General features: G+C 43.5%; 1 protein-coding gene across 1 annotated transcript; it reads left to right on the forward strand.

Moving 5' to 3' along the window:
- The first annotated feature begins 1,000 nt into the window (after positions 1-1,000).
- On the forward strand, positions 1,001-27,023 carry ATP5MC3 (ATP synthase membrane subunit c locus 3). The gene is made up of 5 exons (XM_030209883.1): positions 1,001-1,094; positions 1,299-1,402; positions 2,844-2,921; positions 4,567-4,760; positions 26,768-27,023. Exons 2-5 carry the CDS (start codon positions 1,364-1,366, stop codon positions 26,880-26,882), a joined length of 426 nt encoding a protein of 141 aa, XP_030065743.1. The 5' UTR covers positions 1,001-1,094; positions 1,299-1,363; the 3' UTR covers positions 26,883-27,023.

Genomic DNA, 27,023 nt, shown 5'->3' on the forward strand with positions numbered 1-27,023 from the left:
GCTCGTGTAATTTTACCTAGAATAACACCACAAACTGTATTATTTGATTTACATAATAATGAGAAATTTTGCATGTATTTGCAGCTTTTCATCCCATGTATCCCATGGTAACTGAAATTAATGTGTTACAGTAATGTTATTGCTCTTAATGTACACTACTGCCTCTGGTACAAACTTAGGGGGTCTTTTACTAAGGTGCGCTCACATTTTTAGCGCTCACTAAAAATAGGCACGAGCTAAACATTAGAGATGCCAATGCATTCCTATGGGCGTCTCTAACGTTTAGCGTACACCCAATTTTAGTGCGCACTAAAAACGTGAGCACGCCACTGTAAAAGGCCCCCTTAGGACCATATTTACTAAAGCTTAGCGCATGCTAAGTTCTGTGTAGACCATTTTAGTCCTATGGGCCATGCAGCACTTATGGCACAATAAGCTTTAACAAACATGGCCCAATTATAAGCCCTCAGGGGCCAATCTACTGTACCTAAATGAAAAGGTGTGAGTTAAATCAACAATAATGCAATGTAATACAAACTCTATAATTGTCAATAAAGCTTGTTTACCAACTAAACACATAACTTGCATTAATGCACCTTACTAAATCACACCCTTCGTTTGTTACTGAAATAATGGAGGCTTAAGTGACTTGACCATCAGTATTAACAGAAGACCTGAGATTGGAACGCTCGTTTCCCTGGTTCTGAGCCCACTGCTCTAAAAACCACTGGACTACGATGCCAATTTTCCCCAGGGCTGTCAGTGTGTTCCAGTCCTGTGTTTATCATACTGCATGCAGGTACCTGTTCTGGCATTCCCGGGCCTAAAAGCACTGCAAAATTCAATAAAGCACACGCCTTGTATCGCTATAAAAGTATCCAGAAACAGTCGTTTCGATTTTTTAAAATGCATTGAACATGATACTGGTGGTAGAACCTGCTCCTGCTCTTGTACAGATGTTGTGGAGAAATCGTAGCAATAAAGCTGTTCCAAAGTGACCTTGAGCGGTTCCCCCTCCCTGCATCCGGGAGCTGGCTATAACTGCGGCAGTGCGCCTGCGTGTTTTGCCTGAGTCAGCTCGACCTCTGCTACCGGTAGGTGCACGGGATGGTCTGGGCCCAGGTTCTTAATCTCGGCTCATCCTGACCGAAGGGTGCATCATCCGCAGCGGGGCAACTCTGATTCGTTGCGTTCCGTTTCTGCTGTCTTCTCCGTGGTTTCTTTGATCCGGGGATAGGGTTTGTGCTTTTGAGTTGTTCTGCTTTTGACCTTAAAAACTCCTCCCTCTTTTTTTGCAGAGAAGGTAAGACTGGGTTTCCGAGCCGACTCCTAAGCGAGGGGACACATACTCACTTTCCGTAAAATGTATGCCTGCGCGAAGTTCGTCTCCTCGCCCTCTCTGGTAAGCGGATGCAAGAGGCGGTAGTATGAAATGGAAAATCCGGTGCTTTCCCTTAGTTAGATTAGTGCGGGCCTACTGTCTGAGAGGATCCTTCTTGTAGGTCATTCAACGAGAAACATCCTCCTCCCAGCATGGAACCGCTTATGCTGCGAGCTTGAGGCACAGCGCTGTAAGTGCAAGTATATGATTAAAAAAAAATCATGTTTTGCATTTAAGGTTGTGACCTTCTAAGGTTTTTCTTTGGTGTGACCTTAATAGCTGTGTATCCCAAGGGCATATATAGGCCTTATTTAATATGCTTATGTTAAATCTCGGATCACACCAATTGAATGTTTGTTATTATTATTTAACTTTTGTTTCATCCTTTTTTTTCTTTTGTATTTAAAATCTTTTGTATGTGTTTCCTGTTTAAGCAATTGTACTAGAATGATGCTGTATTCTGTAGTGTCTGCCATTCATAGTTTTCCTTTTAAATGAGAAACGCATTCGGAGAAACATTTTGTTTTTGATGACCTTTATGATTTTTGTTTGCTCTTGTAGTACGCAAGTACAAATGTCACTTAGGCAGTCAGTCAGTTACTGTGACCTTTACCTTCTCTCTTATCATAAGACTTACCTGCCTTTTGTATGGGGATTTTTTTTCTTATAGTGAAATGGTAATTTGCTATTTAATGACACTTAAAAATATTTGTTACAAATTTCTATGGCCTTAGTTCTTAATATTAAAAAAGAAAAGGCAGAAAAAAGTTGAGGTAGATGTGCTCTTAATCCATATGGAATGATTTCTAGCTCTGACATCCTATAGGAGAACAAATTTATAAATGAAGATATTAGAGAACACTTGTTAAACTGGCCTTTAGAACAATTAACTTGCAAATTGTATATAGTGTGACTGAGTTGTGTGCACAAATCTGGGCATATTTTAATTTGCGTGTGCATCTTATCTAATTGGTGTTAATTGACTTAACAAGCAATTTACGTGCACTACTCGCTAAGCATATTCTATATGAGGTAGTCCATGTAAATTCTGTGCGGATATCATGTGGACGTGGTCATGGGTGGGTCATTCCTAAAATTTACACACTGTGTTATAGGATAACCCGTTTTGTGCCTAAAGTTAGGTATAGGCATTTGTCAGTTTTTCATTGGTGTAAATAAATGTCTGTGTCTAAATTTGTCATGTGGCTGGCGCTACACGTATTCTGTAATCCATGCCTTAACTTTAGGCTCAGTTTATAGAATAAGCATAATTGTGTTTTTCATCTGCACCTGTGTTTTTTTTGTTGGGGGTTTTTTTTTCAGAGCCAAATATAGAATTGAGCCCTAAATATGATCAGATCTTAGTGTACAAAATTTGTGGTGTTCTGTAGCATTGTACTCCCTGCATTAATGGGACTAATCTTTCTTTTCTCCCCCTCCCCCCAAACCTTTTTTCAACAAGATCCGTGCTGGGTCCAGAGTTTTATACAGACCAATTTCAGCATCTGTGCTGTCCAGGCCAGAAGTCAGGACTGGCGAGGTAAGTCTGCTTTTTATATTAAAACTTTAATACATTCCATCATCAGTCAGTAGTGAACTTTGGTGGTGGGGTTTGTTTGTTTCTATTTTTTAGCAGAAATTTAAGTAATAGTTATTTAAACTACTGGTGCCCAAACATACTGAGCAGCCTTTTAGAAAGGGCATTTAAAATTGGAAATTAGACATCAAGTCAGGATGTCTGAAGTTTCACTAGTATTTTAGGACATGATCTGTCGACATAGCCTTCAAAGTACATGGAAGAATGGGCCTTCATGCACTGGGTAAATGTGGCATGGACATCCATTTTAGTAAAATATCAGTGAGACAGAACAAGTACATGGATCTCTGTGGGAGCATATAAAACGTCCATGTTCTGCACATGAAGGTCTTTGAGCCATTTTAGAAACATGAATGTTCATTCACTTTTCCTGAAGCTGTCCAAGAGCCTGGTGCTCCTTTCCAGTTTTGCTTTTGTGTGTAAGTGGTGAGGGGAGGGGGCAGGGTATATTGATTACTAAAGAGGTGACCTTCTTAAGGCTTCCAGTGGAGCGCTGCTCAATAAGAGCACTTACCTGATACCTAGACATCCTGGTAAGCATGAAGTGAAGTCTAGCCTGAAAGGATAGACCTGCTGGAGGAAATCCCTTGGAAGCTGAGAGAGAAGGATCTGTCTAAAAACCAAGAAGTGGAGGAGTGGCCTAGTGGTTAGAGCATCGGTCTTGCACTCCAAAGGTGGCCAGTTCAAATCCCGCTGTTGCTTCTTGTGATCTTGGGCAAGTCACTTAACCCTCCATTGCCTCAAACCCCTGAAGAAGGCCTCCTTGGCCGAAACACGGGCTGAGTAGGGTCTTAATAAATGAATTTGGCTTTTTTATATTTGTGATTTTAGTTTGGTCTTTCTGCACATCTTCCGTTTTTGTTGAATGTTGGCATTTAGAAATGCTTAAAAACATCTTTTCCGACATGGATGTCTTAATTCCAATTTTAGAAGGAGAATGGATATCTATATTTTGTCTTATGTTTAGTCCCTCTCAACACACCCAGACCATGACGTTTTACCATATGGATGTTCTTCAGTTTTAGATGGACACATCTCTGCTTTGTAAAATCAGGATGTAGATGTCTGTGCAATATGGATTCGTGACCAGGTCTAGTAAAACAAGCATACTGGAAAAGATCAGATTGAAAACTTAAATATATACTTGCAGCAGCCTGCCTAGTTCACTCAAGGGCACTAAACTATACGAACATTTGGGCCTGTCTGTCCATGGACTTTTGTCCTTGACTATGTATTGTCTCTGGTATGACCTACACAAATTTGTACTAGTAGTAATCCCGATTTAGTCAGTGCCTTTAATTTTAATTGCTTTTTAAAGTCCTTTTAATGACCTGTAGATTTGGCTAATCCTCTCTTGATAGACAAAAGTTTAATTTCTTTTAAATTCTGGTGAGCCAAACATTCTCTTGTAAAAACTTGGTTTCTAAGTAGGTGTTCAGATATCTTGACTATATTAATATTGTGAGTAACTAGATATGACTTTATCCTGATTTTGTTTATATATTTATTTTACAACAGTCACTGAAGATGTAAATCCTTATAATGGCTATAATTTTTGTTTTAATTTACTTCAACTTTTATTCTATAGGGCAACCCAGTACTACTCAGCGGATCTCAGACTACTTTTCAAGTAGCACTAAGGCCATTCCAAACCAGTGCTGTCAGCAGAGACATTGATACTGCTGCCAAATTCATTGGTGCAGGTGCTGCCACAGTTGGTGTGGCTGGTTCTGGTGCTGGTATTGGAACAGTGTTTGGCAGTCTTATCATCGGTTATGCCAGGTATGGTTTTCTCATACTTACCATATACAAGATTAGTTTGGTGCTATGCTTGCATTTTCTTGTTTAGGGTACAAATTTAATGTTGTACCTTGATTCACAGATCAATGTTATTTAATTTACATGTTAAATACCTCGTTTGTTTAGAACGGTTGCCCCAAATTCAACATGTCCAGGTTATTACTGTAATATATATTAATTGGTTTCAGATGTTTGACCCACTTATGTGCTTCATTATGTATCTTTACTAATGGTTAGCATGCATTAAGCATCAGTACATGACTCCCTAGAAGGCAAAGTTGTCAAATGGTTCTCTTTAATATCGTCCTAATTCTATATCTGGTGCTCAATTTGCATGTGCAATTTTTAATTGGGCCAATTAATGCTGATTGGGTGCTGATTATCAGCACTAGTTTGTTACTTTATGCACACATCTTTGGACAGCAGGATCTGTGTAAAATTTTACACATGGATCTGAAAGGGGGCATGGCCAGATAGGGGTAGAGACAGACACGTGGAAGCAATTGCTTGCCCTGAGATTTGTAGCATGGAATGTTGCCACGATTTGGGTTTCTGCCAGGTACTTGTGACCTGGCTTGGCCACTGTTGGAAACAAGATGCTGGGCTAGATGGACCAATGGTCTGACCCAGTATGGCTATTCTTATGTTCGGCTTTATAGAATAAGGGAGATCCATTCCTAATTTAGGTGCAAGAATTTTACACAAGTATGTTTTTAAATTTTGCAGAAGAAAACAAATTTGTAAATACAAGTTAGCATTCATGTTTGGGCACAGATCCTTGTGCCAGATGCTATTCTGTCAATGGCACCCAACTCAGCACAAAAGTTTTTTGTAAACAGCACTCCAAGCACTATTCTATTGGCGCCCAATTTGGGTGCCCTTCATAGAATTGAATCCTAAACAGTAAACCTTTTTTAGGCATACTTAACTGATTCTTTCTTTTAAACTCTGGAGCCTCTTTTTTTTAGGGTCCAATTTTCCAAACATATTAAATGCTTTATTGACTGCCCTCAAGGGACCTTTCAGAGTGGTTTACATATAAAATATAAAAAGGTTTAAATGAAAAATAGATTATAAAACATAAAAGAAATAGGAATTATTAAACTAGGATAGAGAAAGTAAAGTAATCAGGTAATAGTTGGAGCACACTATGCTGCGAGACATAAAATAAGTCAAAGGGTCAAGAATTAAATGCGTCCTGAAACAGGTTTGTTTGTTTTTTGTTTTTTGTTTTTTTTCTTTTTTTGTTTAAGAAACCCTCAACTTTCTAACGAGGGTTTGAAACAGGGCAGAGGGAATGGCATTCCAACAATGGACCGACTAAACTGAATATTTTAGAATGGATGTGCTCAAAGCAAACACTGCGAAAAGGAATTGCCAGATTATGATTTAGTAAGAGGAACACACAACTTGTGTAAGAGAATAGGATATGAATAACTTGGAAACAGGTTTGGATTTTATATGTAATGCAGTGTGTGTTCCATATCATCAAGCTGATCAATCCATAGACTGGTGGGTTGTGTCCATCTACCAGCAGGTGGAGATAGAGAGCAAACTTTTGCCTCCCTATATGTGGTCATGTGCTGCCGGAAACTCCCCAGTATGTTCTCTATCTCAGCAGGTGGTGGTCACACACAGCAGCAGCTCTGGCTAGGCCTCCAAGCCTAATCCTTAGGTTTTGTTGAGGCCTGGGGTTGAGGGCTCTTTTGAGCAAGTGCAAACCTGGTGGTGCCAGGTCCCTCCTTTTCTCCCCCCTCCCGCTGGCTCCGTTAAAAAAAAAAAAAAAAAATTTTTAAACGTCCTTAAAGGCGTTTATTTCAACGTTTATTTAAACGTTCATTGCAGCTACTCACTGGGACACCAGTTCGTTACAGCTCGGAGCGGCAAGCAGGTAATTTTACCTTTTTATAGCGGGCAGGGGGTTCCCCGATTCTTCTCCTCGTGGCATATGGCGTCGGAGGGCGAGGGCGCAAAGGGTCGCTCCCCGGATCGCTGGAGCGCTTCTAGAGGGGATGCGGGGGTTTTACAGCCTGATTCGCCCTTGATGGGTGACAGTTTAGTGACCGATGAATGTCCCGGTCCTTCCTCCGGCGTGGCGGTTTTTCCCGCCATAAACGCCCATCCCCCGCTCCTCGCCTCCGCCATCTTGGCCGGCCACGCGGCTCGGACGGCTTCTTCGTGGGCCGCCCTTGAGGTTGGAGACATTAATGCCATGAACGCCCTTAATTTGGGCGACGGCGCAAAAGCGGCTAAGTTAAGCGCCGTTCTTCCCGCGCGGCTCCTTCGCGGAGTGTCGCGCCGGACGCCATTTTGGATGCGCAGCATGTCTCTCCCCCGCTCTTGCGAGCGCCGGTTGAGGGTGCGTCTAGGGCTGTTGCCCAGGCTGCGGAAGTGCACAGTCTGGGGGGTTTCTCCCCCGAGTTTGTTTTGCTGCTGCATCAGGCTTTCCTCATGCAAAACGCTGCCCCTGCTCCCTCGTCTGGTAAAGAGGTTGAGGTTCCCAGAGGTAACGCCCTCGGGTTGATTCCCAGGCCTTGGAGGACTTTGTCTCCTCCGATGTAGATGAGGGCAGCGTGTCTGAGGTCTCCCAACGGTCCTTTGCGGATTCCTTGGAGGAGATAGATCCCCGCTCGGATGGAGCGGATGACCCCTCTGCAGCGCGGCTTTTTAGCCCAGAGGATTTGCCCAACCTGTTGTTACAGGCCATGGACACTTTGAAGATTTCCTCTCCGGAGGACGTCTCTCCCTCAGCCCCTGTTGGCTCTGCCATTATGCTGGGGACGAAGCGCCCGCCTAGAACCTTCCACGTGCATGATGCCATGCACTCCTTAATTTCGGCTCAATGGGATGTCCCGGAAGCGAGCCTCAAAGTGGCTAGGGCTATGTCCTGCCTCTATCCTTTGCCTGAAAGTGAACGTGAGGCCTATCTGTGGTCTACCGTGGATTCTTTAATCACTGCGGTGACTAAGAAAACGGCTTTGCCGGTGGAAGGTGGCACGGCCCTAAAGGACGCCCAAGACAGAAGATTGGAGGCGGCCTTAAGGTCGTCCTTTGAGGCGACTGCTTTAAGTTTGCAGGCCTCGGTTTGCGGTTCCTATGTGGCCAGGGCGTGCCTGACTATGGTGCAGCGGGCTTCCCCCTCGGATCATTCCTTGAGGGCTGATTGGCCGGCCCTGGAATCGGGCTTAGCCTATTTGGCAGACTTGCTGTATGATGTCTTGAGCCTCAGCTAAAGGCATGGCTCAGACAGTCTCTGCGCGGCGGTGGCTTTGGCTGAAACATTGGTCTGCTGACCACGCCTCTAAATCCCGCCTGGCTAGATTGCCTTTTAAAGGCAAGCTGCTCTTTGGGGTCGAGCTGGACAAAATCGTGACCGATCTCGGCACGTCTAAGGGCAAGAAATTGCCAGAGGTCAGGGCTCGGGCTAGTACTCGTCCCGGTACCTTCAGAGGACGGTTGCAGGAAGCCCGTCGGTACCGCCCGGGCAAGTCGGGCTCCTCTGCCCCTTCTTCCTTCAAGAGGAATTTCTCCCCCAAGCAGCATTCCTTTCGCAGAGACCGCCGTCCCGGAGGTGCTCCCTCCGGTCCTCCCCCAGGGTCTCGTACCCAATGACGGGGCCTTGGTCCACGCCCCAGTGCAGATTGGAGGACGGCTGTCCTCGTTTCTGGGCGAGTGGACCACAATAACTTCAGACGCGTGGGTGCTGGAAGTCATCAGAGACGGCTACAAGCTAGAGTTCTGCCGACCCTTAAAAGACGGGTTCGTACTCTCTCCCTGCAAGTCTCCGGTCAAGCTGTGGCAGTGCAGCAGACCTTGGACAATCTGATCCGCCTGGGCGCGGTCGTTCCGGTGCCAGAAAGTCAGCTTGGCAAGGGATGTTACTCCATTTACTTTGTGGTACCAAAGAAAGGAGGTTCTGTCCGGCCTATCCTTGACCTCAAAGGGGTCAATCGGGCCTTGAAAGTGCGGCACTTTCGCATGGAGACTCTCCGCTCTGTTATAGCGGCAGTGAAGGCAGGAGAGTTCCTGGCATCCTTGGGCATCAAGGAAGCGTACCTGCATATTCCCATCTGGCCTCATCATCAACGCTTTCTGCGTTTTGCAGTCCTGGGACGACACTTCCAGTTCAGAGCCCTCCCTTTCGGGTTGGCTACTGCTCCGCGGACCTTTTTCCAAAGTAATGGTGGTCATCGCGGCCTTCCTACGAAAGGAAGGGGTACAAGTCCATCCTTATCTGGACGACTGGTTGATCCGAGCCCCCTCTTATGCAGAGTGCGGCAAGCTGTGAACCGGGTAGTTGCTCTTTTGAGCTCCCTGGGATGGATCATCAACTGGGAGAAGAGCCAGCTGCGCCCGACTCAGTCCCTGGAGTACCTGGGAGTTCGATTCGACACCCAAGTGGGCAGAGTGTTCCTGCCAGACAATCGGATTGTCAAACTTCAGGCTCAAGTGGACCAGTTCCTAGTAGCCTCTCCTCCTCGGGCTTGGGACTATGTGCAGCTGTTGGGCTCTATGACGGCCATGATGGAAGTAGTGCCCTGGGCCAGGGCTCATATGAGACCACTTCAACAATCTTTGCTGCGGCGCTGGACTCCGATGTCGGAGGATTATGCTGTGCGCCTTCCCTTGGACCCAGCAGTGCGCAAGGCGCTGAGCTGGTGGATGCAGACAGACAAGTTGTCTGCGGGAATGCCTCTGGTGACCCCAGAGTGGATTGTCGTCACGACGGACGCCTCTTTGTCGGGCTGGGGAGCCCACTGCTTGGGAAGGACAGCGCAGGGGCTCTGGTCTCCTGCAGAGGCAAAGTGGTCTATCAACCTCCTGGAACTCAGAGCCATTCGGTTGGCGCTTTTGGAGTTCATCCCGGTACTGGTGTTGAAGCCTGTACGGGTCCTGTCAGACAATGCCACGGCTGTGGTCTATGTCAACCGCCAGGGAGGTACCAAGAGCGCCCCTCTAGCCAAGGAGGCTATGAATCTTTGCCAGTGGGCGGAAGCGAACCTGGAGCAGCTTTCAGCGGCCCACATTGCCGGAGTCATGAATGTCAAGGCGGTCTTTCTCAGTCGCCATACCTTGGAGCCCGGAGACTGGCAACTATCTGCTCAGGCGTTCTTGGACATCACGAAGCGCTGGGGCCAGCCGAGCCTAGTTCTGATGGTGTCATCGGCCAATTGCCAAGTGCCGCGCTTTTTCAGCAGAGGACGGGACCCTCGATCCCTGGGAGTAGATGCTCTTCTCCAACAGTGGCCGACACAAGAGCTCCTCTATGTGTTCCCGCCCTGGCCCATGTTGGGCAGGGTGCTAGACCGGGTGGCAAAGCATCCCGGCAGGGTAATCCGGGTGGGTCCGGATTGGCCCAGACGTCCCTGGTATGCGGACTTGATCAGGCTCTCAGTCGACGATCCTCTGCGGCTGTCAGTGGAGCAGGGCCTGTTACATCAGGGTCCCGTGGTGATGGAGGATCCCTCCCCCTTTGGTCTTGCGGCCTGGCTATTGAGCGGCAGCGTCTGAGGAAGAAGGGCTTCTCAGACAAGGTCATCGCCACTATGCTAAGAGCGAGGAAGCGCTCTACTTCTACTGCTTACGCCAGGGTTTGGCGTATCTTTGCAGCGTGGTGTGAAGCAGGCTCACTTTCTCCCTTCACTGCTCCAATTTCTTCAGTGTTGGCGTTCCTGCAAGAAGGTCTGGAGAAAGGCCTGTCGCTCAGTTCCCTTAAAGTCCAGGTAGCGGCTCTGGCTTGCTTCAGGGGCCACCTGAAGGGTGCTTCCCTGGCTTCGCAGCCAGATGTGGTGCGCTTTCTTAAGGGAGTTAATCACCTGTGCCCTCCTCTGCACTCAGTGGTGCCTGCGTGGAATCTCAACCTGGTGCTAAGAGCGTTGCAGAAGCCGCCTTTTGAACCCTTGTCAAGGGCATCTCTGAAAGACCTGACGTGGAAAGCAGTCTTTTGGTGGCTATCACTTCAGCCAGAAGAGTTTCCGAGCTCCAGGCGCTCTCATGTCGAGAGCCTTTTCTGCAGTTCACTGAGGCAGGAGTGACTATTCGCACAGTGCCTTCCTTTCTGCCCAAGATTGTTTCTTGCTTCCATGTGAATCAGCAGCTCTGTCTCCCTTCCTTTCGTAGGGAGGACTACCCAGAGGAGTACTCTGCTCTTAAATATCTGGATGTGAGGCGAGTCATCATCAGATACTTGGAAGTGACCAATGATTTCCGGAAATCGGATCATCTGTTTGTCCTGTTTGCAGGTCCTCGTAAGGGTCTGCAGGCTGTTAAGCCTACAGTGGCAAGATGGGTCAAGGAAGCCATTGCAGCGGCTTATGTGGCCGCAAGGAAGGTGCCGCCTATCCAGCTGAAGGCTCACTCCACGAGAGCTCAGGCGGCCTCGATGGCAGAGGCCGGATCCGTCTCCTTGGAAGAGATATGCAAGGCGGCAACTTGGGCTTCGGCTCATACATTCTCCAAGCATTACCGTTTGACGGTGGCTGCACGGGCGGAGGCCCGGTTTGGAGCTTCAGTGTTGAGGTCAGGGATTTCAATGTCCCGCCCTGGGTGAGTACTGCTTCGGTACATCCCACCAGTCTATGGATTGATCAGCTTGATGATATGGAAGGTAAAATTATGTATAATCATACCTGATAATTTTCTTTCCATTAATCATAGCTGATCAATCCATAGCCCCTCCCAGATATCTGTACTGTTTTTATTCTGGTTGCATTTCAGGTTCAAGTTTAGTCTTCAGTTACTTCAGAAAGACTTCATGTTCAAGTTTTTTCACTTGGATTCTTCAAGAGTTGAGACGAGTTTGTGTTACAGTGAGCTGCTGCATTCCTCTCCCCCCCCGTTTTACGGGGCTGGATTGAGACATAAATTCTGCCGGCACTCCCTCCCGCTTCGTGCGGCTGTAGGGCAGCTTTGTACCCCTCCCGCTTCGGCGGTGTTAGGGTCAGTCAGCTCCTCCCGCGGTTGCGGTTGCAGGATAAGCCAGATCCCCCCGCATCGGCGGGTGTGGTGTCCCTCCCCCGCTCCGCGGGGATGAGCTGGACGGATTCCCCTCCCCCACTTGTGTGGGGATGAGCTGGGTTAATTCCCCTCCCCCGTTTCGGCGGTGGTGAGCTGGGCAGAGTGTCCCTTCGTGGGTGTAATTCTCTAAGTGCTGAGTCCTGCGGATGGAGCTTTGATATCGACATACTGAGGAGTTTCCGGCAGCACATGACCACATATAGGGAGGCAAAAGTTTGCTCTCTATCTCCACCTGCTGGTAGATGGACACAACCCACCAGTCTATGGATTGATCAGCTATGATTAATGGAAAGAAAATTATCAGGTATGATTATACATAATTTACCTTACTGGAAGACTGAGTTCTTGTCGAAGGAGAGGAATGATATGGCTGTGATAGTAACACAATTTCCAACACCAGATTTCCACTGCTAATAACAATAGATTGTCTCAATTACTACGGCAGTAAATCTTGTTCGTTTGCACGTAGAGAAAGTCATCACAGACTAAAAAACCCTCAAAACCAATATATATTTTTTAAAAAAAATTTTCAATGTGAATACTATTCCTTGAATCCACTTTTATAAAGCTTTTTTTGCTTTTACTTCAAAACAATCCATATTTTCAAAAAAATGTGAATCACTCGACTACACTTATCTTGCCATGTTGTCCTCCAATAATACGCTGATTCCTACGGTCCCGTTTCGATTGTCTTCATCAGGGAACCCAGCGACATAGAGGTCTCAACAACATTGCTCCTTTGCAACCAAGATTAAGGAGCAATGTTGTTGAGACCTCTATGTCGCTGGGTTCCCTGATGAAGACAATCGAAACGGGACCGTAAGAATCAGCGTATTATTGGAGGACAACATGGCAAGATAAGTGTAGTCGAGTGATTCGCGTTTTTTTTTTTTTTTAATAATATGGATTGTTTTGAAGTAAAAGCAAAAAAAGCTTTATAAAAGTGGATTCAAGGAATAGTATTCACATTGAAAATTTTTTTTTTTAAATATATATTGGTTTTGAGGGTTTTTTAGTCTGTGATGACTTTTTCTACGTGCAATCAAACAAACAAGATTTATTGCCATAGTAATTGAGACTTTTCCTGGAGTCTTCAAAATCATCTTTTACTCCGAGTCCATGTGGTAGAAAGTCACAGTAGTATCAAGATGAGAGAACATTCTTATCAAAAAGGTTTTTTACAGAGTAGATCAGCCTGTTTGAAAAAGGACCGTTTGATTTTGGAAAGTCAGGTTTGGTCAATGCTTCAAGAATTTTAATATGTGATTCAAGTTCAGTTTGAGAATCTGTCAAAAGATAGGGCTAACAATGAAGCCCATGCATGAAAACAAAATGCCTTTTGATTTCTTGGAATTTAAGTATTAATCTTCTTTTTTGAAGCCAAAGTACAATCTGATTAAAATTAACACTTTTTTATACTGTGAATTTGGGATACATCCTCTGAGTAGAGGACAACTAGGATTTCTGTCATCCGTGTAACAGGTCATTTCCAAGGGACTACTGCTTTTTAACATATTTATAAATGATATGGGAATAATTAGTGAGGTAATTAAATGTTGCCAGTGACAAAGTCATTCAAAGATGACCTTGGGAGACCGGGCATCCATATGGCAGATGTTTAATGTGAGGAAGTGCAAAGTGATGCATGTGGGAAAGAGGAACCTGAACTATAGCTACGTGATGCAAGGTTGTGCGTTAGGAGTCACCGACCAGGAAAAGGATCTAGGAGTCATTGTTGAACAAGGATGTTTTAATGTTTTTGTAATGTCTTAGTTTATAAACAGCTAGAGAATCTGAAAGTGGACAAGGCTAGGAGGCCGGATGGGATACATCCCGGGATACTGAAGGAGCTCAGAGAGGTATTGGCGGGACCTCTTAAAGCTTTATTTAATAGATCTTTAGAGATGGGAGAGGTTCCGCGGGATTGGAGACGAGCGGATGTGGAGACGGAAGAAGTGGGAAACTACAGACCGGTAAGTCTCACTTCAGTGGTAGAAAAAATAATGGAGTCACTGCTGAAAGATAGGATAGTTAATGTTCTAGAAACCAATGGGTTACAGGACCCCAGGCAACATGGCTTTACCAAAGGAAAATCCTGCCAAACAAGTCTTATTGAGTTCTTTGAGTGACCAAAGAACTAGATGAAGGACGTGCGCTAGATGTAATCTACTTGGATTTCAGCAAAGCCTTTGATACGGTCCCCCACAGAAGACTCGTGAATAAACTGAAAGGGCTGAACTTAGTACTAAAAGTGATGAACTGGATAGGAAACTGGTTGACCGACAAGTGGTAGTAAATGGAATCTGCTTGGAGGAAAGGAAAGGTGAGCAGTGGCGTTCCTCAGGGGTCGGTGCTGGGGCCTATTCTGTTTAACATATTTGTGGGTAATATTGCAGGGTTAGAAGGAAAGGTTTGCCTTTTTGTGGATGACCCAAAAACAGCCAATAGAGTGGATACCTTGGAGGGAGTAGAAACAATGAGAAGGGATCTCCGAACGTTAGAAGAATGGTCGAGGGTCTGTCGATTTAAAATTTAATCGTCTTATGACTACTGATTCACTCAAGCTTTGAAAACATCCCGAAACTCGCAACACAGCCTCACACCTGCTGTGTACAAAAACAATAAATATTACAGCTGTCACCCCAGGCTTAACATAACCATGCACTCAATAGTGGAGAAAAAAAGCCTCAAACACCACCCAGCCAGCTCGAAGTTACAGACTATAAGGCATGGGTCCGGCGCACCATCATTTGGCTAAAAAAAAAAAAAAACTCCACAATTCCTTAGTGCCTCAAGGTGTATATTGCAAACCTTTCCTCAATACTACTCATAAGGTGACAGACGTGTATATATACTTCATAGAGCACAGAATGTAGATAGAATCGATTACTTTCAGTTCTATTCATGCAGTTTACATCAGTTCGATATCAAATCAGTACTGTTACTTTTCAGTCCTGGTGATACAGCCACAAATCACTTAGCTTCAATCCAATCGCTGCAGTGTTTTGCTGTCCAAAATATCACCGACTTTTTAACCCAACAGGGAATCCCTGTTTCGCTTCCGCTGCATCAGGGGTTTCAACGCTCCATCTAGGATTACAATCCTAGATTACATATCTACAATCCTAGATTGTAAGTATGTATATATATAATATATATATTTTGTAATGCTATTAGTCTTCAGTGTGGGGCAGATAACTTCACGGCTCTCTCCTCCTTGGCTTGAGCTTCTCTTTCACACAATCCAAAAGTCAAACACCAAACTCCCTTCAAGATTCACAGTTTTTAATTTAGAGACCGCTTACATAATCCTCTCAGCAGTCCATAATATAGCTTACAGTTCACTTTAGAGTTCTCCTGGAGAAGAAAAAGGCTTTCAGTCCCTTTTCTTTATCAACACAGTTCAAGTCTCTTTAAGCATAGTCCATAGCAAAAGAAATCAGGCAAGAAAAAGAAAAAAATCACCTGCTCTCTGAATACTTTCTCTCTCAAGAGGCTGGGCAGCTCACCTCCCTCTTCACAGCTACTTCACTCTGTGTCCGGCCGCTGCCGCTTCTTTATACTTGCAAACTTTGGTCATTTGTATCCTCATAGTCCATGGGTACTTGCTCCTCCAAACTGTTCTCCACTACAGGTAAATCAGGTCCCTCTTCAATGCCTTCCATCCAATCATGGCGTCTCCACCCTTCTCACTCAATTCCTCCTGCTACTACTACTACTTAGCATTTCTATAGCGCTGCCAGGGTTACGCAGTGCTGTACAAGTTTAAACATGGGGAAGGACGGTCCCTGCTCAAGAGAGCTTACAATCTAAAGGTAACAAACTATGTAGTCAGTGTAGGTATCGTGAATGGGGAAGGTGGTTAGGCGCCAAAAGCAAGGGAGAAGAGATGGGCTTTGAGTAAGGACTTGAAAATGGGCAGGGAGGGCGCATGGCGTATGGGCTCGGGAAGTCTGGTCCAGGCATAAGGTGATGCGAGGCAGAAGGGGCGGAGTCTGGAGTTAGCGGTGGTGGAGAAGGGTACAGATAGGAGTGATTTGTTCTGAGAGCAGAGGTTACGGGTGGGAACATACGGGGAGAGGAGGGTAGAGAGGTAATGGGGGGCTGCAGATTGAGTGCACTTGAAGGTCAATAGGAGAAGCTTGAACTGTATACGGTAGCGGATCGGGAGCCAGTGAAGCGACTTGAGGAGAGGGGTGATAGAGTATCGGTTCACGCGGTAGATAAGACGTGCGGCGGAATTTTGGACAGATTGAAGGGGGGCTAGGTGGCTAAGCGGGAGGCCAGCGAGGAGAAGGTTGCAATAGTCAAGATGAGAGGTAACGAGCGAGTGGACGAGGGTTCAGGTGGTCTGTTCAGAGAGGAATGGGCGAATTTTGCTAATATTAAAGAGGAAGAAGCGACAGGTCTCATAGTCCATGGGTACTTGCTCCTCCTCAACTGTTCTCCACTACAGGTAAATCAGGTCCCTCTTCAATGCCTTCCATCCAATCAGGGCGTCTCCACCCTTCTCACTCAATTCCTCCCTCTCATCAGCTGGCCTGCACCTTCTCTCTCCTTCTCCCCAGGTGGGTGTAATCTTATATTGATTTCTTAACCATGGGAACGGAGTTTTAGCATGGCTGCTCCCCCTACTGGCCACCCTGTGGTATAACTGTTCCCCCCCCCCCCCCCCCCCCCCCCCCCCCCCGCGTCCTTCCCTTCCCTCCTAGGGAAGGATTCCATGTCGGGCTTTCTAGGTTGCCTTTCCTTCCCTCTCCCTCCTGGCATTGTGGGTAGGATAGTTCTTTACCCCCTAGATCTGCAGCGTGCCTAAGTTGCCCTTCCTCACTACAGTATCAGGTATGAGTTTATCTTGTTGGGCAGACTGGGTGGACCCTACAGGTCTGCCGTCACTTGTAATGTTATGTATCGCTCCATGGTGCGACTGCACCTCGAATACTGTGTGCAATTCTGGTCACTGCATCTAACACAAGATATAGTGGAATTAGAAAAGGTACAGAGAAGGGTGACAAAAATGATAAAGGGGATGGGATGACTTCCCTATGAGGAAAGGCTAAAGCAGCTAGGGCTCTTCAGCTTGGAGAGAGACGGCTGAGGGGAGGTATATAAAATGAGTGGAGTGGAATGGGTAGACGTGAATCGCTTGTTTACTCTTTTTTTCCAAAAATACTAGGGGTACACAATGAAGCTGCAAAATAACAAATTGGAGAAAATATTTCTTTATTCAACATGTAATTAAACTCTAATTAGTTGCCAGAGAATGTGGTAAAAGCAGTTAGCGGGGTTTAAAAAAGATTTGGATAGTTTTCCTAAAAAAAAAAAAGTCCATAAGCCATAATTAAAATAGACTGGCAAATCCAGTGCTTATTTCTAGGATACAACTATTCAATTAAATGGCTCAGTTTTGTCTCAGCACTTTGTAAATATACACAACGTCAATTTAGACAAAAACTGTTATATTGCAAATAACATCGAGAATAACTTATATAGGCTGTAGAGGTAATCTCATATCATTTTAGGACATTGCATATCAACCTATACAGTGGCTCCCAGGTCAATGCAAATTTCTAATCATCGAATACCTCCAGCCAACCGGTAGTGTTTTATACTGATACTCTAATTGCGTTTCAGCTGTAAATAGCTTCAAACATCCTACCGTTCAAAAAATCAACATTATTGCAATGTAAAAGCAAATAATGCACAGATATAACTTAGCTTAAATGCTCCCGCCTTGGTATATTGTCTTCCGTGGCTGGGACTTAGCTGGTTCCATCAAAATTCTAGTGAAACCTCATTGGCAACACCGATACTGTGATTAGCCCGACAGGACCCTGTTTCGCGGTCTCATGCTTTGTCAAGGGCATCAATCTCTGTAAAAACGGAGAAAACTCAATTTACCAACAACGAATTGACAGACTTACTTATTGTATATCAGGTAATGCTGGCGACTGGACCTACAGCAACAGTACTTCATCCCTAAGGTACGCCGGTTTAAAATGGCGGCGGCGTTCAAGTTATAACAATAGTAAACTCCTCCCATTCTAACGACGTCACAATCAGCTGATTAGTACACAGAGGTTGGTTCAAAAAAAACAGTTCCAGTGGAGTTGGGCATTTAAACCTAAAGGCTCCACCGTATTCAGCCGAAAAATCCATCTTGTTTCCCTTTGAAGCAACAGTCTACTGATATTGCCCCCACGTGCATTTGGTATAATGCAATCAATCACCATGCACTTCAGCGACCCACTGGAATGTTGTTTCATGAGGCAATGTTGAACCAAAGGGGCTCCAATTGTTTTGGCAGATATTCTTGATCTATGTTCGACCATTCTTGCGTTCAAAGATCTATTGGATTTGCCAATATAAATTTTATCACAAGGACATTTGATACCAACCTCTGTGTACTAATCAGCTGATTGTGACGTCGTTAGAATGGGAGGAGTTTACTATTGTTATAACTTGAACGCCGCCGCCATTTTAAACCGGCGTACCTTAGGGATGAAGTACTGTTGCTGTAGGTCCAGTCGCCAGCATTACCTGATATACAATAAGTAAGTCTGTCAATTCGTTGTTGGTAAATTGAGTTTTCTCCGTTTTTACAGAGATTGATGCCCTTGACAAAGCATGAGACCGCGAAACAGGGTCCTGTCGGGCTAATCACAGTATCGGTGTTGCCAATGAGGTTTCACTAGAATTTTGATGGAACCAGCTAAGTCCCAGCCACGGAAGACAATATACCAAGGCGGGAGCATTTAAGCTAAGTTATATCTGTGCATTATTTGCTTTTACATTGCAATAATGTTGATTTTTTGAACGGTAGGATGTTTGAAGCTATTTACAGCTGAAACGCAATTAGAGTATCAGTATAAAACACTACCGGTTGGCTGGAGGTATTCGATGATTAGAAATTTGCATTGACCTGGGAGCCACTGTATAGGTTGATATGCAATGTCCTAAAATGATATGAGATTACCTCTACAGCCTATATAAGTTATTCTCGATGTTATTTGCAATATAACAGTTTTTGTCTAAATTGACGTTGTGTATATTTCTAGGATAAGCAGCAGAATGAAATGTGGTGTCCTGTTTTGGGATCTTGCCAGATACTTGTGACCTGGATTGGCCACTGTTGGAAACAAATACTGGGCTTAATAGACCTTTGGTCTGTCCCAGTATGGCAACACTTTTGTACTTAGGGGCCAAGGTGGAGCCTTGGGGAACACTGCAATTTGTTATGCTGTGGATGTTGTATTTTGCCAATGAGTTATATTCCAACAAACTCAAATAACTAAATGTGCCAAAACATTTCCATTGAGGCCAGTTTCATATACTCTGTAAAGTAATATGGAATGATCGACAATGTCAAAGGCCGAAGAGAGGTCGAGAGAAAGTAGAAAGGTTAATTTTTTTTTTTTTTCTTGATCAATATTTTGAACAGCCCTCCACTGTCTGTTTTTCTAAAACATTAGTGAGTATGTAAAATGTTGGTGTTCTTGATGTAAATTTATCTACTAATTGCGCTAATACAATGTGTAGAGTCAGTTTTAGAGATGAATGCGAGTTGAGCAATGGGTTTAGTTTGAGGGTAGAAAGGTCTCCTTTTAGATTTTTCAGTTTTGGTTAGTAGATGCTGGAACAAGCATCTCTCTAGACTGTGGAAATCAAACTGTAAAGAAATGGTAAGAAAAGATTGTGAATTTGTTTAATATAGTGTTTTTGGAATGGGCTAGCGCTCATTGTGAGACATATTTTACAGAAAGCAGTAATCTGTCTTGTTTCAATTTTCTTCAATGAGCTGTAATGTCCATGTCATTTGGTGGTCATTTTGCAATAGATGGTTGTAAGGTAGATTCTTGTAGAGAGTACTTGGCAAAATATGTAGCCAGATTTTGTGCAGTCAAAACAGTTGTGGTAGTATAGGCATTTGTAGTCGGTGATTTTTTTCCAGCTGAAATAGTTTTGCTGAGTTAGGTGCATGTATGATTAGAACAAAGAAAAAAAGGATCAATTATACCATACAAAAAATAGTTTATAATGAATAATGGTTTATCTTATGTGAAAATACAGGCATCTCAAATAATTTTTCATGACCAAGATCAACAATATTTAGGCTCTCGTTACATACAGCCACTTTTTAATGTGATCGGTCAACAAGTAATCATTGGTCTAGAAAAACCTCTTTTTGCTTGCTGAATCGTAGACTTATGAGAATAAGCCAGAGATGTATATTTGAAATGGAAGGAAGCAGTACAGTGTTTTTAATAGCAGAAGATTAGAATCAACCAAGGTTCCTTGTGATGTGTTGATGTAATTAGCATAGTAGTGACTGAATGCAAGGACGTCCTCCAATTATGGGAGCTTCAACAGCCAAACATACAACCCACCCATAGTAAAGGTCACACACTAGACATCATTACATACAAATTCGCACCAGAACTAAATATTGCACTAGAAGATACAAAATGGACAGCCATACCATGGTCCGACCACTACAAAGCTAACCTCTACCTTCACTGGCGAACAAAAACTTCACAACTTAAACAAGAACAATTAACCTATACCACGAGAGGCAAAATAGACCCACCAACATTTTGGCAACAATTCTATAACAATGAATGTACAACACCAACAGACTCAACCCAATTTCTTCATGAATGGGACAAAATATGCAGAATCATACTAGACCACATAGCACCACTTCAAACCAGAACCTCACATAGAAAAAACTCAATACCATGGTTTAATGAAGAACTTAAAGAATTAAAAACGCAAGTCAGAAGATTAGAACGAGCCTGGACTAAGAAAAAAGACGACTCTGCATTCAACGAATGGCAGCAATTACAAAGAAAATACAAATACACCATCAGACAAACTAAAAGATCTTACTATAAAACCAAAATCGGACCAGGCTACAAGGACACACACTCTTCCAACTTGTAAACAAACTACTAAATACCACTCCGGTTACCTCTAGCAATACAGACACTCCATCAGCAAACAGCCTTGCAGCTACTTTAAAGAGAAAATCATAAAGCTACAGCTCATGATACCCATCAACACAACTGATTTATGTAAACCTCCGCGAATGTTTAGACCCAATACCTGGGGAATATCCAGCAGACCGATCCTGGACCAACTTTGACACACTACCGATAGCATCTCCCAATTGCTTAAAAAAATACGCAAAATCGCAATGCAAATTAGACATCTGCCCCAGTAATCTTATAAGGTCTGCCCCTCAACAATTCAAAACAGACCTCACGAGGCACCTGATCTACATGCTACAAAATGGTCTCTTCCTAAAAGATAAAGGAGATATCCTACTCACTCCTTTACCTAAAGACACAAAGAAAGCTACAAATGACCTTACCAACTACCAACCAGTAGCATCAATCCCACTGATAACCAAACTCATGGAAGGCGCAGTGACGAAACAGCTCACTAACCACCTAAACAAACACTCAATTCTGCATGAATCTCAATCAGGATTTTGATCGAACTACAGCACAGAAACAGTGTTAGTAACTCTAATGAACAAATTTAAACAAACAATTGCAACTGGCAACAACACACTTCTTTTACAATTTGACATGTCCAGTGCCTTCGACATGGTCAACCATGGAATATTACTACACATCATGGAATACTTTGGAGTTGGAGGTAATGTTCTCAACTGGTTTAGAGGATTCCTGACAACAAGATCATACCAAGTAACAACTAAAGCGGCAACATCAGCCCCATGGATACCTGAGTGTGGAGTTCCCCAAGGATCCCCCCTCTCACCAACCCTCTTTAAACTAATGATGATACCCCTAGCCAAGCTACTTGACAATCAAAACCTCAATCCATACATATATGCAGATGATGTCACAATCTACATCCCATTCAAACGCGACCTAAAAGAAATCACCAACGAGATCAACCAAAGCTTCCAAATCCTGCACTCCTGGGCGGACGCATTTCAGCTAAAAGTCAACGCAGAAAAAACACAATGTCTTATACTCACCTCACAACATAACACAAGTAAATTCTCCAACATAACCACCCCAAATTTTTCCCTTCCCATCTCAAACACTTTGAAAATTCTTGGAGTTAACCATTGATCGAAATCTTACACTTGAAGACCACGCAAAGAATACAACTAAGAAAATGTTCCACTCCATGTGGAAACTCAAGAGAGTAAAGCCATTTTTCGAAACCTGGTACAATCAATGGTACTGAGACACCTGGAGGCTCATTTTCAAAGCACTTAGCCTCCCAAAGTTCCATAGAAACATATGGAATTTAGCCTCCCAAAGCGTTTTGAAAATATGCCTCCTGGACTACTGCAATGCACTTTACGCTGGCTGTAAAGAACAAATCATCAAACTTCAGACTGCCCAAAATACTGCAGCCAGACTTGTATTTGGAAAAACAAAATACGAAAGTGCAAAACCTTACACTGGCTCCCACTTAAAGAACTTATCGCGTTCAAGATTTGCACGATTGTTCATAAAATCATTTACGGAGACGCCCTGTCATACATGCTAGATCTCGTGGACCTTCCACCCAGAAATGCTAAAAGATCTTCCCGCACTTTTCTTAATCTGCACTTCCCCAGCTGCAAAGGATTAAAATACAAATTAACACATGCGTCCAGCTTCTCCTACATGAGCACGCATCTATGGAATGCATTACCAAGGCATTTGAAAACAATCAACGAAATAATTAACTTTCGCAAATCTTTGAAAACCTATCTCTTCAACAAAGCTTACCACGACAATCCATAATTAGCTACAACACTCCACCACTCCTCCCTTATTCTGTCTTCTGTTATAACTGCTTGACTACATCACCTTGCTATCCTTGATATCTTTGTAACACCAATTGTGTCTTTTGTACCCTGAAATGGCAATGCCATAACAGGTCTTTGTAAGCCACATTGAGCCTGCAAATAGGTGGGAAAATGTGCGATACAAGTGCAATAAAATAATATTAAATGAGGCAGCGGTTAAAGCAAAGTTATCCATAAATGATTCTAAGGTAATTTTTGAGAGATATGAAACATCTTGCTATAGAAAGGTTGGGTTGCTTATGTTTAACTTAATTACATTAAAAATCACTTCTACTGAAATATTCCCCCTCTCATTGTTCCTTGGATGCTTTCTGAGCTACCTTATAAAAGATGCCCCAAGCAGTTTTATTGATCTCCTCAAAACAAACATTTCCATCATGGTTTCTTCCCAAAGAATATGCTCAATAATACTTATAGATCTGTGTCACCAACTACAGACCAGTAGCATCCATTCCTCGACTAACTAAAGTCATGGAAGGCATCGTTGCTGCCCGGCTTATAGAATATCTTTTTCACTCCTGCACAAATCAATTGGTTTCAGACCCTCCTATAGTACTGAAACGGTCCTTACCACCCTAACTTCCAACTTAAATCAGTTATGGTGTAAATATAATCCTGATGCAATTTGATATGTCGAGTGTGTTTTTGATATGGTGGACCACAACATATTAAGCATCTTAGATCACTTTGGCCTGCGGGTAACATCCTCAAGTGGTTTCAAGGCTTTCTTAAGTTCAGATTATATCAAGTGAAGATGGCAGGCTCCATTTTGTCTCCTTGGTCCCCTGATTGCAGAGTGCTTAAGGGTTCTCCACTCTCCTTGTGTGTGTATAAAAAAGATGTATACATTAAATAAAAGAAGAGATATAGATGTATCTTTTTTTTATTTAATGTAATGTCTCCCCTAGGTAGCAGACTGGAATCTTCAGGTTTCAAAACATTCATAATATGCAAATGATGTTATTTACTTCCCTTTCAGTAAACAACATATTTCTGAAATCTTTCACCAAATAAAACTAGGCCTTAACCTCATGGAATCTTGGGCATTTGAATTCAGATTAAAACAGGGACAAAACAATTTCTGGTCATTACTAACCATTACGATTCTACTTCCTTCAATTCATTTACCATTGATCGAACTTTCTATCCTTTACAATCCACTCTGAAGATCCTTGGTGTTACTGACCAATCAGCTCACGTTTGAACAACATGTCTCCTAGGTCATTTCTAAATCATTCACTTCCCTCTGGAAGCTTAAGCGCATCATTCCCTACTTTACATCTGGAATTCTTAGACTGTTGGTTCAATCTGTAGTTCTCCACAGTTGGATTACTGTAACGCTATATATTTGGGTTGTAAGGAGCAGGTCCTAAAAAGACTCCAAACAGCTGCTCTTTTTTTTTTTTTTTTTTTTTTAGTACCCAATTTTGAGTAAGCCACTTTTATTAATTACATTGGCTCCCCATTAAAGCTAGGATCTCGTTCAAGCTATGTACCTTTTTTTATATTCCGGATAGTGCATGGACTAGGCTCCAGATTATATGAACCATTTAATGGAAGTACCTTCACATAGAGCCTTCCTTGGAACCAGGGACCCTTTCGTCCACCAAATTTTAAACATGTGGTCTCTCCTTAAGTCGCTTCACTGGCTCCCTATTCGTTTCCGCATTCAGTTCGAACTTCTCTTGTTGACCTATGGGTGCATTCACTCTGCCGCTCCCCAGTGCCTCTCCATTCTTCTCTCCCTGGGCGCCCCCCCCCCCCCCCCCCCCGAGTACTCAGTTCTGTTGCTAGATCTCTCTTGTCTGTTCCCATCTCCTCTACTGCTGATTCCGGACTCCGTTCCTTTTGTCTTGCTGCACCTCACGCCTGGAGTGGGCTTCCCGAGCCTGTGCATCTGGCCCCCTCTTTGGCCGTTTTCGAGTCCGGACTTAAACAGTGGTGTTCCTAGCCAGGATGGCACCCGGGGCGGATTGCCGATGCGCGCCCCCCCCCCCCCCCCCCCCCGGGTGCATGCCGCTGGGGGGGGGTGCCACGGCACGCGCCTGTCGGCTCCGAAAAGTTCGCTAGCTTCGCTCGGTCGCTGCAGCTCCCTCTGCCCCGGAACAGGAAGTAGGAACAGGAAGTAACCTGTTCCGGGGCAGAGGGAGCTGTAGCGAAGTCGGAGCCAGGCGCGTGCTGCAGCACCCCCCAGCGGCGTGCACCCGGGGCGGACTGCCCCCCCCCCCCCCCCCCCCTTGGTACGCCACTGGACTTAAAGCCCACGTCTTTACCACTGCTTTTGACTCCAAACCACTGCTCACTTGCCCTGTCCTTTTATCCTCACCTTTTTATTCCCTTGCCCTTGATTGTTCTGTCTGTCTGTCTGCCTGTCTTATCTAGATTGTAGGCTCTTTGAGCAGGGACTGTCTTTTTTGTGTATGGTGTGCAGCGCTGCGTATGCCTTGTAGCACTATAGAAATAAGTAGTAGTAGTACTTTCTGGTGCCTTCACCTATGTTGGAACTCTCTCTCAAAATCGATTTATATTTCACCCTAACTACTTACAATTCTGAAAATTGCTAAAAACTAATTTCTTCACCAGCTCATTATAGAATTCATTACATTAATATAACAATAACCAGTTGATACAATTCGCAATACAGAAGAGAGAAAATTTATCAATATGTACACTATATTTGTAGTTTATTTGCTAATCTTGTTAATCTCAGCCACTTCATACTATTTCACTAGTGTTGAAATTCAAACTCTGTATTTTAAGCCACATTGAACTCCAGCTTGTTTTCGGGATAATGTGGGATATGTCATATATAAACAAATTGATTTGTGCTGAGTACCTATTCATCACTCCAAGGGATAGGGAGTGAATTAAAACGAGAGCAATTTATTTATTTATCTTAGTTTTATTAGGGTTTATCACCTTTTTGAAGGAATTTACTTAAGGCAATGTACAGCAAGAACAAGTTGAACATAGGCAATAGACAATTATAGCAGTAAAAGTTTTTTTTTTTCATATAACAGTACGTAGTATGCCCCCATTACAATGTCAACACAATATGCAATAAAATATTTTAATAGATGGCATAGGTGTAAGTAAAGATGGAACAAGCAGATAAGACAGATAAACAGGAGTGAAAAAAAATAAAGGGACTAATTTTTAAAGAAAGTTGCACATGGAGTTGGAAAGGTACAAGAGTATGATCTCAGCTAGGAAGGAGTGAATAAGCAAGTCCTGTGTGTGTTTACCCTGCACAATAGTAGGGCTGTAATGAGTTGCTTTAGTGGAAGTTCAGAAAGCTTAGTGAATTTTCCATAGATCTTTCTTTTTTTTTTTTTTTTTAACTACTGTACCTTTTTGTATTCCTTCTGTTGATCATTAATTCTACTGTCTAGAGGGCTTCTCAGCCCTCTCCTGGAGGCATACCTAGCTAAGCATGGAATCGCTTATTTGTGCAAGGTGGATCTCCAACATATGTAGATTGCATGCTTGTTTCTTGTAATAATTCTGGAAAATCTGACTAGCTAGGTTTACTTTGCAGAGATTTGTGGTTTGCTGAGGTGCTTGCTGCCAGAAGAGCAACTTTCTCCTCTTTCCATCATAACAATTCTGTGAGGTCAAGCTGCATGGTTTAGGAACTCACATTTGTTCTTTTGGCGGGGGGTGGTGGTGGGGGGGTCTTATGACACCAATGCAAGTTTTTGCACCATATGGCTTAAACTCGCAGGACTACCCAGTGCAGGAAAAGTTCACGCTGGTGGCAGTGGCTGCCACAAACATCCCAGGCACCAAGAGGAGATTTCTAATTTCAAAAAATTCTATAACTAACTATGTAAAGTACAAATGACCTCTAAGTCACAACTGTAAAACAGTACTGTAATTTTACTATAAATTGTAAGTTGCTTTGAACCAAAACTTTGTTTTTGGATAACAGTGAGATACAAGAATGCATAAATAATTGCAGTAGCAATCTAGCACTTGAGAATTGTCGAGCTCTGCCGTAGTTCATATTATAGAACTTTCTTTGCTTCCTTCTTTTAGCAATGATAAATGGTAACTTAACTGAACCATCAAAATGGATATACTTGGGCAACATTTTCTTATTTTCTCCAAATATTTTTTTTTCTTCTTGTTTTAGAAACCCATCTCTGAAGCAGCAGCTGTTCTCGTATGCTATCCTGGGATTTGCCCTGTCTGAAGCTATGGGTCTGTTCTGTTTGATGGTTGCTTTCTTGATCTTATTTGCCATGTGAATGTGCTGCTGAGAACTTATTAGGCATTATTCTAAAACACATGTAAAACACTGCGTATTTTACTGTGGTTCCCCAAAATTGTTGTGGAAATGTACATTTCCAAAGTTGTTTAATTAAAAATGGTAACAAAATTTATTTGTA

The sequence above is a fragment of the Microcaecilia unicolor genome, chromosome 7 (assembly GCF_901765095.1).
Source record: "Microcaecilia unicolor chromosome 7, aMicUni1.1, whole genome shotgun sequence".
Lineage (NCBI taxonomy): Eukaryota > Metazoa > Chordata > Amphibia > Gymnophiona > Siphonopidae > Microcaecilia > Microcaecilia unicolor.

Coding starts and splice junctions, on each gene's coding strand:
- ATP5MC3 (XM_030209883.1), top strand. CDS start 1,364: ATGTATGCCTGCGCGAAGTTCGTCTCCTCGCCCTCTCTG. Junction 1,403..2,843: donor TCGTCTCCTCGCCCTCTCTG/GTAAGCGGATGC, acceptor TTTTTCAACAAG/ATCCGTGCTGGGTCCAGAGT. Junction 2,922..4,566: donor CAGAAGTCAGGACTGGCGAG/GTAAGTCTGCTT, acceptor TTTATTCTATAG/GGCAACCCAGTACTACTCAG.